The 15,485-nt window shown below is 40.4% G+C and overlaps 1 protein-coding gene across 1 annotated transcript; it reads left to right on the forward strand.

Moving 5' to 3' along the window:
- The first annotated feature begins 252 nt into the window (after positions 1–252).
- Positions 253–5,765, forward strand: Pgr15l (G protein-coupled receptor 15-like). The gene is given in 5 exon segments (NM_001106583.1): positions 253–428; positions 3,317–3,807; positions 4,003–4,128; positions 4,509–4,642; positions 5,045–5,765. Coding segments are annotated over 4 exon segments (1,371 nt in total). The 5' UTR covers positions 253–428; positions 3,317–3,417.
- The last annotated feature ends 9,720 nt before the right edge of the window (positions 5,766–15,485 follow it).

Here is a 15,485-nt window from a genome sequence, read left to right on the forward strand (position 1 = left end):
AATAGGGAAGACTAGAGCCTCAGTTACACAGTGCAAGTGTGGAAAAAATTAACTAGCTCTGATTTAGCTGCAGAGGCCACCTGTGCCCCCCCATTCCCCCCACCCTGTGTGTTGCGGACCCAGACAGCATCTCGTGGTACAGGCAAAGTCTCGCGCAAAGCTCTGCCAGCCCCCGCGGGGCCCCGCCCCCTATTGCTGAGGGTCACTACCCAGTCCCACTGACGCGGGGGAGTGCGCACGACTCTGCCTGCGGCAGTTGGCTGTGGTGCGCAGAGCCAGAGGCACCTCGGGCTCTGAAGTGAGCACGGACCTGGACGGACAGGCGGCTAGCCCTCTAGTCCGCTAGTCCGTCTTCAGGTCTCCTCTGCCTGCCCAGCAGACAGAGGCTGCTAGACTCCTAGCTTCCCAGTCCGTCTCCGGATTCTAAGGTAAGTCTCTCAACATTCACAGGAAAGGCTGGAGATATGTGGGGGGTGAGTTGCTGTCCCTGCAACTGACAACAGGTAAACAGGGAAATGGGTAGCTAAAGTCAGACTGCCCATGAAATAGAAAGATTTGGGGACATGGCAGCCCCAAGTCTACCAGGCGCCCACACCCCCGAGTCCTCATCCTGTATTCTTTTTTGGGATGCATTTCTTCCACAGGTTATCTGCAAGCGCAAAATACCGATTTCTTAAGAGCTCTGGGTGAGTCCCTAGAAATTCCCTCCTGTTTTGTCCCTATCATCAGGGATCCTGGCACTCCTAAAAAGTGAGGATATCTGCTCCAAAACCTGTTTGAAAGTGCTCTTTTCTATTTACTACATCTCGGACTTCTTGGTGATTTAGCCCCCACACTGTCGCACTTCTACGATGAGAAAACGCTGGTTTTGTGTTGTTGTTGTTGTTGTTGTTGTTGTTGTTGTTGTTGTTGTTGTTGTTACTCTGGTGGTGGTGGTGTTGGTGGAGGGGATGGTGGTAGTGGTGATTTCTTGCGCATCAAAGTACACACCAACTGTAAGCTTGACCTCATGACTTGGAAAGCCAGCTGCCAGTTTTAGAGATGCGATGCGGCGGGATACGCATTCCCTTCTCAGACCCCTCACCCTCCTCCCTATCTCGCTCTCCAGGGAGAAGGTGGGCTGCAAAGGGCTACAAAGGGCTGTAAAGGGCTGCAAAGGGTACTTCTCCTCCAACAAGAACCCTTCCCAGCTGGAATCATTTACTTCATAACTGGGGAGGGGACCCCAGCATGGGGTAGAGAAGGATCAGTGTTCGTCATCCTTCCTACCAGCAAGACAGTAAAAAACAAATCTCTGTAATTAGAACTCTAGGACCTCAGTCTCCAGGGTGTTGCTGGAGGTTGAGGGGTGGTCACCAATAGCAACCACCCTCGCGAGGCTGAGGTCTCAAGATGACGTGGTTCCTTGAAGCACCGCCCTCCTGAAATTTGGGGAAGGGGCTATGAATGAAATTACATATTCCTCTCCACTGCCCCCTTCTGACCGTTTGACTAAAGAGAAGTCTTGCTGGAGAGAAGTAGTTCTTCACAAAAATAAATAATCTCGAGTTTTTAAATCCCTTCCCCACTTGATGGCTTAGAAAATTCCAGAAACGGCTTGGAGCTCCCTCCCCCGCCCCTCATATTCCCCTGCAACAAAGGGAGGGGCAGAAGCTCAAACCTTAAGGCTCAAAACCTGGCTTATTTAGATGCTATGTTGGGGGGGGCACCCCTTGCTCAGAGCCATGCACCACAGCCTGACTGCACCCAGTCAGAAGAGAATTTAGGAACTCTATGTGGTCAAAAGGGATCCCAAACCCTAGTATAAGGATTCTCCTTGTTTTCCCCATAACACAAACATTTTTGAAACAGGCTAACAGTATACATCTCCACTTGAAACTGGTTATTACAGCCAAAGCTGTCCTCAAACTTGTGGTCTTTCTGCTTTAGCATTACCAGTTCTGGAATAAGAAGTGTGTGGGGGGCACTCTGATTAAAATATTTGTGATGTAATTGTGGTGTGTTTACTATGGAACTCAGTTTTTCAGGCATCCTAAGTGTCACTCAGCTACATCCAAAATTTGCCTTAGTAGATTTTGTGTGTGGAGAAGGAGCCAGAAAGAGGTGGGAAGAGAGAAAAACAAGGAAAATCTGTTACTCCTCCCCAGCATAACCAATACCACAAACAGCACTACATTACTTGTTCTACACAAACATATACCGGACACACTGAACAAAACATACCATACAAGTGCATGTACAGCAGAGAAACTTATCACATAATTTCATAGCATGCAAACATACCACCTAATACACACTAAGGTCTTGTTTAGAAAATGTACACTGCATCATGGCAATATAAATCACGCTACATGTAAGTTTACATAAGCAATATAACATAACTTTCTAAATTAAATCAGTCATACAAGACAGATATACACAAAAGTCCATGCACAACACCCATGGACATGAACTAACAACAAAACCACCCACCCACCCACACACACACACACACACACACAGGAGAAACGTCATTTTCTCCCTTTTAACCAGAACTTACTTGCTTAAAAACAATGAAAATGGATTCAAACAGAAGGAAACAGAGAATTTTCTATCATGAAGTTATTTGAATAGTATACATGTTCATTCGTGCATACCAATTTAATCTTCTGCACCAGCTTATGAAGCATATAGCATCTTTATTAGATAGTTAGAAAAGCCAAGGAAAAATACCTTTTAGGTATGTAGTTTTACTTTTGGTTGACACGATGATAATGCATATTTGTGGTATATATTATTACATTTTGACAAATGTATGCGGTGCAAAAGTATTGGACTGTGTATTATTGGCATAAATTTCATCTCACAAATTTACTATTTCTTTATGTTGAAAACATTTTGAGGGTCTTTTTAAAATTTAGAAATATGAAATTAATTTTTTGTCAGTCATAGTTATTTGTGCAGTCATGGTGCTGTTTAGTGACAGGGGTAGTATGGAAATGAAAACAAAAGTCTTCCTTTTAAGTTTATAGTCTCTGACATCCTACCCTTTTAGATGTATGCAAACATACACATTACTTCCCTCGTCCTTTATTAAACAGGTGATAGCCTCTGCAGTTAGAGACTCACCACCTATTTAGAAGCCCATTTCTTCTGGCTTGATCACGTTATATGTGTGATCTAATTGGCTTCACAGGATTCTATCATATTAGTGAAAGTGGGCTGACTAGCAAGCCTGCTAGCTTCTATTAAAAACAATGTGAAAACCTGGCTCCTGGCTTCTTTGTTGGACCCACTGTTTATACAATGCTAATGTGTTTGATCCTTCCCCCTTTAGGTGGAACCAGGAGTTTCTATTTGCAAGGATTTGGAAAAAGGACTTCAGTATCTATATTCTTTATGGTCCCTTAGGACCTGCTTAATTCTCCCCTGACAAAAATGAATGCTTCCTTCAAGGAAGCATCTCCTTTCCTGTTACAAATGGAAAGTGCCATTGATTGGCTCGGAGAAAATGTCAGTTGGGTTCCATCAATCGAGGATCAAAGCTGCAATCATACAACCCAGAATGGAACCAATATCTCCAGTGCAGAATGGGGAGGGCCAAGAGGAACCGTCACTAAATGGCTAGGGGGCAATCCCCACATCATGGCGAAGATCGTGCTGACTTTTGCATATGCAGTCATCATAGTGATATCTCTCTTTGGCAACTCCCTGGTCTGCCAAGTTTTTGTCAAGCACAAGGAAACCAAGAAATCCACAGGCCTTCTCATCTTCAATCTGGCAATATCTGACATTTTGATAATCCTGCTCAACAGTCCATTTGCTCTGGTGAGTGATTTCTATAGAGTTGATTTCAGCACTTCAGAATGTAGCTGCTCCATTTTAGGTATAGGTGATGGAACTTAGAAGACAAACAGGAATATGCATGCCTGGGGCCTCCACTCTGGACCCTAGCTTCTCTGCGATGCTTAAAGGCAGTATTTTAATAATGAACCTATTCTCCTCCCCCTTTTCTTACCCTAGGCTCGTTTCCTGAGTGGACAGTGGGTGTTTGGTAGGATCATGTGTCACGTCAGTCGGTTTGCTCAGTACTGTTCCCTCCATGTTTCAACCCTTACCCTGATGGCAGTTGCTATGGACCGGCACCGGGTAAGACAACCTGAGGACACTTCTGAGTAAAAGTGCAGGCACTGAGAAATGGCCAGGAAGCTTAGACATCTTAAAGAAATCTATAGGGTGGAAACATCTTTGAGAATAGAATGTTTTCAGACACTTTCCCCACTGTCATTACTCTTATAGCTGGAGACCGTTTCGAATTTCAGAGCTTTGAGACTATATATGTGTGTTTTTATGCATTTTCTCTTTCCCCCTAAACTACCTTCAATCCATCAGTGTTGATACTGGAATAAAATAAATTAATAGTCCAAGTAAATTCTGTAACCCAAGCAGAAACTTATTAACCTGTGTCTGATTATGCACAGTACACTGACCTGGGCTCATTCAGGAAGGCTGTTGCTTCTCTTTTGTAGGTTATTCTGCACCCAATGAAACCAAGGCTAACCCACTCTCAGAGCTTATTTGTTGTTGGCGTGATCTGGAGTATTGCAGTGTTCCTTGCTCTGCCACATGCAATTTACCAAAATCTCTTCACTCTCGTCAACATGTAAGTCAGACATAATGGACAATTTCACCTTTTATCTTTCTAGAGACTCCCAGAAAGTTCACCTTTGTGATGTTCTTAACTTCACTTTCATCACTCCCCCATTTTCCTGAATCGAAGACAAGGTGCCATTTTCTAATTCCAATGTGTTAGTGGAACCAAGAGGATGGACAATCAAGATAACTGGCAATGGCGAATCTGGTTGTCTTCAGTTTAATCCAGACTAGACCTGCAAGAGATAACATTTTAGTTAACCTCCTTAATTTTAAAATTGAAGAAATTAAGACCTAAAGTTTCTAGGGCCTGGGACTTTATATGGACACACTCTACAAGTAGCTACTAGAAGTGTTCACGTATTTATTCAGTTAGTCATGTTATCTTAATTTCTATTTTGCTTTCCTCCAGGGATGGTGATGTCAGGAGCTACTGCCTCCCTTCCTTTCCTGGACCCAGCACACTGGTTTCGAAGTATGTGGACCTTGGGACATTTATCTTGCTGTACATCCTGCCACTTCTGGTGATTGTCGGAACCTATTCTCACCTAGGAAAGAGGTTGTGGATTCAAAATGCTATTGGTGATGCATCGGCTCGTCAACTTATGGCACACTACCAGAAGCGCAAGAAGAGCATCCGGATGCTGATACTTATTGTATTGGTCTTTGCAGTTTGTTGGTTTCCGCTTAATTTCTATGTGGTTCTTATTTCCAGTGCAGGTGTAGAAAATGACAGTGTGATTTTCTATGCCTTTCATTGGTTTGCGATGAGTAGCACCTGCTACAATCCTTTCATCTATTGTTGGCTCAACAGGAGCTTCCGTGCCAAACTGAGATCTATTTCCTCTTTCAGGATGCAATCACTGTTTGTGTGTAGTAGCTCCCAGGTTCAGCAAATACAACCACGGGAGAGTCATGAGCTTCGGGAGCTCCGAACATCCTCACTGCTACGAGTTCCCCTGGCTGTTCCAGAGCCCCAGGTTTTTGAGGATCCCAGTTTGGCCACAGGGGATAATTCCCAGGTCTCTGTCCAGGGGGAATGGGAGGATCCAGATCCCTCTCTAGATGAAGAGCCAGGGCCCTCAACCCGGGATTCTTACTTTTGCATCCACATGCAGACTAGCACTCACTAAGTTGGGCAATCACTGATCCACTGGAATCTTATTTAATGAGTACCTTGGCACAGACAATTCAATCAGAGATGGGATAACCTGTAACTTAGATACTGAGGACCATGGTTTAATATCATGTGCAGCCTCACAAATCCATTCATGGTTTTGATTTGTAGTTCTGGCAGCAGAACTCTAATTGAGTAGTCTGCTGTGCCATACTCCAGAAAACTGACTGTGCAGATGCATTTCTGAGAACCAGATTTCCTGAATAAGAATCTTTTGTTGCCTCTAGTTTTGACCTGTGGTCATCACTAGTAGAGATAGTAAGATAGAGGGACTGTGGTTGAAAGACATCAGTGTAAAAAAGACTTACGAGGAAGACTACATGGTAGCCCCTCTCTGCCAATAGGTACACCTACCTTCACCTCTTTACTGCCCTTGAGCACCGACTTGGTGCTCTTATATAATTACTTTCTGCATCAACTTAGTCTGAGGCAAATACTCATGTTAAGGAACAAGAAATAAAGATGAATGACTCTGAACTTCTATTGCCCATCTTTGTAAATGTGACTGTAAAACTCAGTCTGTACAGATCTTTGACTTTAGACTGATTTCCGCAGCTTCAGATGTCTCATCTTGTGTATAAACTGTAGACTTTATCTGAAGGAACTACTTGATATTTGTACTAGCTAATATAACTAGTGTATACTGGCATATGTGGTCTCTGATGAATTTATTGACCTTTCCTATCAGAACTGCCCATCTGAGTTGACTCTCCATTGATTTCTGGTCATATCTTTCCTCTAATATTTTCGAAAACAACTAGATTAGCACTTTCAACACCCAAACTACTCCTTATCAACTATAATTTTTTGCATCCTAAATTGGAACATGGCATAATCAAGTGCTTACATGTACATACCTTCACACGGTTTTATGTTAACACAGGTACAAGCATGTATATATTGCCCCTTGTTACCTCTCATGCTATCCACCTGCCTGGTGCTCTCACTTATTTCTACCTGTAATTTCCATGCTAATTGAGCCTAGACAAGATTTCATGCCTTAAGTGAAGTCTTGCAGGCTCTGAGATTGTGGCAAATTTTTGCCTCTGGAATCAGCATTTCTTTACAGTTGGTGCTTCACTCCTTCTTTTTTATTTTTTTGATTTTATTTTATTTATGTTGTATATCTCCCTGTGAAAATTGAATAGATTCATAATTTGAATTGTGCTCTTCTGTGCTAATTCCATTCCTTTGCTGTTTCTATGCTTTCCCCTAACTATATCACATTCTCACTAAAGGCTCTAGTTTTATTTCCCTTTCTCATATACAGCATTTCAACTCAATTCACTTTATTTAGCATTCTTTATTTTTTGTAACTTACATCAGTTTCACATGCTGTGTACATTATATATTCTTATTTAAGCATACCCCTATAGATTACAACACTGCTTCTCTCTCCTTCCAACATTTCACCCAGGTGCTCACGTTTTCCATATTTCTTTGCTCTGGGCTATTAAACTTGGATTTTGGTTGCTGCCTTAACCAGAGGTTCACAACTTCCTGTGCTGAGGCTCATCATCTCTTCTGTAATTGAAGCCTCCTCATTTCCGGTGCTTTGTTCCACCTTAGACTCTATCTTTCTCTGTTTGCTTCCCCTACTTTTCACTCTCTTCTCCCTCGCCCCCCCCCCCATCTCCCTTGGTCGCTCCCTTCCCATCTCCCTCCCTTTCCATTTTTCCTTGTTCCTTCCCTCCTCGCTCTTCATGGTGTCAGGCAAAGTCTAATATTAATTCATTATTCCTTTTCCAGTTTTCCCTGTACACAGATCTCCCTCTTTCAGTTTCATATACTTTTTTTTGTCACAGAGATTTCCTTCCTTCCTAGGAGAGTAAACTTTTTTGTTTGTGTGTGTTATGTTGTCTTAGAAAATCCATCAGAGGGCACCATGTGCAAGGATATTGAGAAGAGTCTAACAGTTTCCTTGAGATCTTAGCATTCCTTAATGAGATTGTTCTTTCTAGCTAAATTGTTTGCTTATATTTTCTTTGTGAATAGTTATAATTTAATACTGATTGTAAATGTAGGTCTTAGTATCTGCTTATAAATTTAAGAGCTATAACATTGTGAACTAATTTAAGATAACTTTATGTAGAAGACACATTTATTCATGGCCACAAACTTTTCCTTAGGTATAGGACCTTTGGTGATCTAATTGATTTACTTTAGCAGAGAGTAATGGCTTTAAGAAACCTGTTACTGAAAGAAAGCTAGCACATGTTTGATTTGAGTAACAGGAACAGCATCTGTACAAGGAAAAGCACTCTGTGCTTTGATTTTGATGTAAGGCAAGAATTCCCTACAGTGGAAACAAGCCCAGGACTCAGAATAATGGGACAAGGCTTTTTTTTTTTTTTTTGTTCTAGAGTCAACCATTTGTGTGACCTTAGGAAAGCCATGTGGCCTTAGTGTGCCCCAGTATCCTCATCAACATAAGGTGGATAATAATGCCTACTATCTTATAGGGCTATTGCAAGGTTTATCTGTGATAATAGGTATTATTATTATTGTTAACAGGTTCATTTTCTTGTTACCCACCTTGTGATCATTGCTGTTAATATTACTCTAATTATAGTGTTAACTACTGTTACTGGTAAATATTGTTAAATTAATGTTGCTGTGCTCCCCTTGAAGTGCAGACCAGTACACAACTAAGAAGGCTAGCTATGAAGATATTTAAGAAAATATTACTTGATGTATTTCAATGGGGGAAACAGAGAAACTTCTACTGCCTGTTTCGATTACTTGAAATGAGGTTGGACAGAACACTGCTGAGAGGAAAGAGCTTTACAGAGCAGACAGGGACACTAGCAGAATTCTAGGGGACTGAAAAAAAAAACGAAGCACAAGCCAAGTAATAGGCAAATGAATAATTTTGAGTTAGTTCCTCAAGTAGGCTTTTCAGTATTTAAGCATTTCTGCTCTGAGAAGGGTGGCAGATAAGAAATCAAAGAAGAAAACTTGAAAGATGTAAAGTGTTTACAAAGAACAGAAATGACACAGGGTTTCTATTCTGACTTGTCATCTGTTTCCTAAGATCCCCTTTATTTATGACTCAATGTAATTCTCAATAATTGTATTACATATTTATATTTGTTAATGTTTTAGATATCATAGTAATATATTAAGTGTAATCGTACTCATTTACGGTGCTCTTCTAAAGTGTGCTTACAGTGTTTTATGGTGTTATATTTAACCATTTCTCTGCCAAAATAGTTCGCAAACAAACTGCAAAAAAGAAAAAAAAAGAAAAAAAATACTGTTTTATCTATGTGTGCTTGTTTATATCAAACACTGAAATTCCCCGAAAGATTGAGGTTGGACTTTGGAAGAACACAGCAACTGTTTCTGGAACTGTTCTGTTTGACAACCAGTAAGGGTGAATTATAAAGTTCTATAGCTTCAAGTTCTACTCTGAAGCTCTACTCAGATGATCTGTTCAAATGTGGGAAGGGTTAAAATTAAGAGTTTAGAGATGGCTGACTCTGAGATTATTTTATGTCAGCTGGGTTTTGTATTTAAGAATATTTTGACTGGAATCATTTTTCAAGTGTTTAAAAGTACAGATCTTTGTGAATCCTTTGTGACTATGTATATGCTCAATTAAAACTTAATAAAGCTAAATAAATTAAATGAAAGCTATTTCTTTCATTAATGCAGATGCCCTGCATTATCTTAAGCTCCCAAAAAGCAACTCAGTAACAAGTAGCCGAAAAAGGACATATTGACTTTACAAGTAACAGCCTGTGAATTAAACTTGATTGAATGGAACCTCTTCCTGGCATGGTCAGATCGTTGCTGCAGAAACAAACCTGTGGAATTAAAAGTGCTCCTGGGGGGTTGTAGTTTCTCCAAGCATCAGACTCAGTAAAGGGTAAGTTCCCAAAAGGTGGAGGAGGAGAATAAAGAATATAAAAGAAATGGTCAGGGGCAAGTGACCCAGCAGTCACAGATAATAAGTATACTTATGTACCTTTCTAAAAATAACACTGTTAATCCTTGTTGAGAAGTGACCACAATGAAAGGGAAATGTGAGGGAAATTGGAAGGTCACTAGGATAGAGTCAGGTAGGATAATAGAATAGGGTAAATTGGCAGGTTTTCAGCTGAGTGACAGAATAGAGTTAAGGAAAGGGCCGGGACTAACCATCATTTGCTCTGCACAATAGTGAACTCCCATATATGGACATGGGTGCCCTTTGTTGCTGTGCTGCGGCTGCTTAAGCTATGTCACACATAGCTACCCTACTCATTAGGCCAGTGAACTGCCCACAAGATGGGCACTGCCAGTTAGCTTCTCCCATGAATAAACCCCTGGAAAGCACCACTACTGTTTATACTTCCACTGTTCCAGCTGCCACCCTTGCAGCCATCCCACTGATCAGTATTGTTTTTGCCAGTGAAAGAACCTCAGAGACAAAGGTAACAAGCAAAGGTGGAGAGTGGACCTGCACACTGAAACCAGGCAGATGTAACTATGTAAAGTGTGGCACCAATGTGAGGCCAGAATAATGGTTTTCATCAAAATCTAGTTTGTCAAATCAATGACTTTACTGGGTTCAGTGACCATAGGCAAGGATTTACAGTACTTACTTGTGTATGTATGACACTAAGCAGCTGCATCATCACAAAGTCCCAGCCTTACTGATGGCAACCTTATAGAAGGTGTATCGTGAAGTCCCCATTACAGTTACCCCTTTCCACTTTCTTTTTTAAATATCTATTTATTTATTTTATGTATAAGTACACTATAACTGTCTTCAGACACACCAGAAGAGGATATCAGATCTCATTACAGATGGTTGTGAGCCACCATGTGGTTGCTGGGATTTGAACTCAGGACTTCGGGAAGAGCAGTCAGTGCTCTTAACTGCTGAGTCATCTCTTCAGCCCCTCCACTTTCTATATACCTTAGTGTCTCCTAGGATTACTCGTAGCTAGGGTAGTGCTGGCAGAAGTATGGACTAGACCCTCATGAAGATCCCATACCATCTCTTTCCTCTACTAGTCTGACCATAAACCCAGATCTATCTATTGTACTGCTCAATTGATTGCACAGATATCCGGCCAAGATACTGTCTATTCTAAGATGACATCACATTATATCTGAAAGGACATGGTCATATTTCAACACTGGACCCCTATCCTCCAGTTTTTACGTTCTCTGAGCCTTGAATGTGAGACATGCCAAAGATCCTTTGTTGAGCACTGGGAAGCCATGCCCCTTCAACAGTCATGTATCCTCAATGGTTTAACTAGTTATCATTCATTCTAACAGCAAATAACACTTGCTAAAACAAGTTCCACACAAAGGTGGACTGCAGCAGTACTCTATGGGCATAAATATAGATGTTCAAAAGACACTTTGACAGGAATATTATAACCATAAAAAAAAACAAAAAACAATGGATAGACATTGCTTCCCTAGGGAGGCTTGCAACCTTCCCAACTATAAGTTTCTATCCTGCCTTATAGTATTAAATGTGAATTTTGTCTGTAGAATGGGCCTTACCTTCAAAAAGTGAGTTGTGGATGGTACTTATAACATACCATGACACTGTTGCAGCAGCTAGCACACCTTGCCATGGGGCATATTACATTTCAGTAGCATAGCATGCAGAGGCTAGAGATGAGTAGGATTGTTGGTGACAGTCCTCCTCCAGCAACCTGTATGGGCCTTTCTGGTACAATTATAGTTAGCCAGTAGCTAGGCAGGATAGAGCTTGTTCCCAGTCTGATGTTCTGAAACCAAAGTATGTGGTATTGTCAGCAATAGTGTCCTTCTATCTAGTTTTAGTATACAACCAACAACGGTGACAATAATCTTTATCATTTTGAGTTCCTCTTTGGGTTGTCTGGCCAACAATCCACAGGAAGGTAGTACACTCCTGGCATTTGGGCATTATGATTTCTGGGAGTGCCAAAAAGGCACCCATATAGGATACCTCCACCCATATTTTTAATCTGCTGTTTTATTTTTTCCAGATTTTTCTAGATCTGTGTCTTCTTTTGGGTTTCTACTGCTGTGATAAAACACCATGTTCAAAAGCATCTGTGGAAGGAAAAGGTTATTTCAGCTTAGACTTCCATATCACAGCCCATCATTGAAGGACTTTGAGGCAGAAACTTAAAGCAGTAACCTGGAGACTGAAACTTATGCAGATGTCATAAGAAATATAATGTTTACTGGCTTGCTTTCCATACCCCAAGACTGCCTAACCAGGTTTGGTATCAGCAACAATGAGTTAGAACCTCACCCATCAATCATTAATTAGGAAAATGCCTCCAAAGGCTTACTTATATTTGAATTTTATGGAGGAATTTTCTCAACTGTGTTTCTGTATTCTCAGATAACTCTCAGTGTGTTTAGTCAACAATAAACTAGGCTGTACAATCAATAAAATTTTCAGAGTTTATTATTTTATTTTCTGTGTAAAAATCTTTTTACAGAAAATGATCACCAACCATTCAGTGTCATTTGATCTCAGGAGTCAGTAGCTAAGGAAGTATTAAAGAAGAATGTCAACAAATTCTACTACAAAAGACTCCATTGCTTTCATCAGTTTCCCTTAAAACAGCCATATTAGATACTACGGTATGGATGTGAGGCACTATTTTATTTAGGTCCCTGAATCTCTAGTCATTATCCATGTGCTACTTCTCTTCATTCTGGGGTAGTACAATGGAACATTCAGGAATTTCTCCATCTTCAAATGAGCCTTGAAGAACTAGTTCAATCTGCTCTATCAAGGTCAGGGCCAGGAAGGAGTAGGACCATTCATTGCCCTGTTGTGAGCTACATTCCCAAGAGTTTTAATAAGCTCTAGGATGGCACTATGGATACAGTTGCTGTTGTTATTTAACCAAAAGCCATATGTGGCTGCTCAGAGGGCCCTAGGCAGGATGAACAATCTCAAACCTAGCATATTTTTTGTAGAGAAGTGACACAGTTTACTCTGTAGGTAGTGGCTTGCCCCTAGGACAAGTGTGGTCTTTTTCGTTTTCATCATTTTATCATTTTTGCCCTCCATCAACTCTTTAGGCTTTAAAACCTCTCCAAATCTCACTAGCACATTTGGCTTTTTTCCTTACAAATTCTAGCTCAACATAAATCGCGGTTCACATTCCTTTGAGTGACTCACACAGAGCAGATCCATTTGTCTGCTTTGCCTGTCTTTAGATTTCTTTAGCATTTCACAGCCTTTATTCACATAGCAGGGCTGATTTACATGTCAGTCTAAGTCCTTTAGACCAAAGACTCTCCTACTGCCCAAAAAGACTTATGCTCCACCATGAGTCTTAGCAAATATAACCCCATTCCATTTCTAATGTCCCAACTGAAATAATTTATTTCTTAACTCTCTTGTAAATCCAGCCTTATTGGGCCCAATGAACTTAGTGCCAAATTATCTCAGTAGAACCTGTAGCTTCTCTGTAGTCTTACTGTCCCTGAAATTTATTGAGACCCCACACAGTGGCAACCACATGTTCTGTTGGACTATGTGTATCAGTACAAGAGAGACTTATGTATCTCAAATTGCTTCAGCTTTTGGAACTTTTGTTTCAAGGAGGAATGTATGCTTACACAATTCCCTTTCTCTGCTTTACAGCACTCAGACTGACTCCATTTGCATCTCTGTGTCATTGACTCACAAAACAAGCCATGAATATTTCTTTCTTTCTTGATTCTCCTTCAAGGACTTCTAGGGCAGAATGGTCCCTGACTATAAGTGTTTTTTACACCATAGCATTATTAAAACAACCATCTGTATAGCTAGTCACAATTTTTTCCTGTGCTCTATACTAATACTTAGGCCTGAGGGGCATCTTCTAACATTCCTACGTTGTTTACTCCTTTTTCTGTATCTAACTTTTCCCATGGGTTTAATATTTTTGGATACCAGTCTTTTCTCATTGGCATGGATCTAATTTATACTATATTTTTTGACCACCAGATGTAAGAAGTAGCAAGCTAAACTTCATCTCAGCTTTCCTCTAATCAAAGTTATTAAAAAAAATCAAAAGGTGAAGGGGCAAAATTAGTGGCATGTTCCTTCTTCATTGTAATTCTACCTTTACACAAGAGGATTTCCATTCCCCAGACATTTTAGCTTTAGTGGTTATTTTATTACCCATATCATGGGACCGATAACGATTATAATATTTTTTCCAAAATCTTGTCACAACTATTCTATCCGCAAGGATTGAAATGTGTGCTGCATACCTTCAAATGTTTTCAGGGTATTCATACTCCTGTGGCAGATCTCAATAATAAAGGAGCTCTACACAGAATATAGTCACCACGGGATTTCCCTCACTACTCCTCCAATTCCAGATGTAGAGTTTCCTATTATACTACCTATAGAAAAGCCCGTTAAGTTGTTACTATATAAATATATACCATTATATGTCACTCAAGAAATTGTACAATATGCAGTCTCTTATCAAGAGTATAGATTTTCATACATATGTGTTATCTTTCATATCTAATATACATAAGAAACAATTTTTATATATTGGAAACATTTTATGGTATATGTATGTGGACATGGAGTTGAGCATATGTCTTGAAACTAGAAAGGGAACCATGCAAAAGAATATGTAAGTTTTAATGAAAGGCATAGGTTGTAGGATACTCATGGCGTTAAAAAATAAAAACATTCTGACTGGTGTGAGGTGAAATCTCAGGGTTGTTTTGATTTGCATTTCCCTTATGACTAAAGATGTTGAACATTTCTTTAGGTGTTTCTCAGCCATTTGGCATTCCTCAGCTGTGAATCCTTTGTTTAGCTCTGAACCCCATTTTTAATAGGGTTATTTGTCTCCTTGCGGTCTGACTTCTTGAGTTCTTTGTATATTTTGGATATATTGGTAAAGATCTTTTCCCAATCTGTTGGTTACCATTTTGTCCTAACAACAGTGTCCTTTGCCTTACAGAAGCTTTGCAGTTTTATGAGATCCCATTTGTCGATTCTTGATCTTAGAGCATAAGCCATTGGTGTTTTGTTCAGGAAATTTTTTCCAGTGCCCATGTGTTCGAGATGCTTTTCACCTCACTCCAGTGAGAATGGCTAAGATCAAAAACTCAGGTGACAGCAAATGCTGGCGAGGATGTGGAGAAAGAGGAACAGTCTTCCATTGTTGGTGGGATTGCAGACTGGTACAACCATTCTGGAAATCAGTCTGGAGGTTCCTCAGAAAATTGGACATTCCACTACCTGAGGAACCAGCTATACCTCTCTTGGGCATATACCCAAAAGATGCCCCAACATATAACAAAGACACATGCTCCACTATGTCCATAGCAGCCTTATTTATAATAGCCAGAAGCTGAAAGAACCCAGATGCCTTTCAACAGAGGAATGGATACAGAAAATGTGGTACATCTACACAATGGAATATTACTCAGCTATCAAAAACAATGACTTTATGAAATTCATAGGCAAATGGAGGGAACTGGAAAATATCATGCTGAGTGAGGTAACCCAATCACAGAAAAAAACACATGGTATGCACTCATTGATAAGTGGCTATTAGCCCAAATGCTTGAATTACCCTAGATGCACAGAATATATGCAATTCACGAAGGATGACCAAAATGCGAATGCTTCACTCCTTCTTTAAAAGGGGAACAAGAATACCCTTGGGAGGGAATAGGGAGGCAAAGTTTAGAACAGAGG

Source organism: Rattus norvegicus, chromosome X (assembly GCF_021556685.1).
Source record: "Rattus norvegicus strain SHRSP/BbbUtx chromosome X, alternate assembly SHRSP_T2T, whole genome shotgun sequence".
NCBI lineage: Eukaryota > Metazoa > Chordata > Mammalia > Rodentia > Muridae > Rattus > Rattus norvegicus.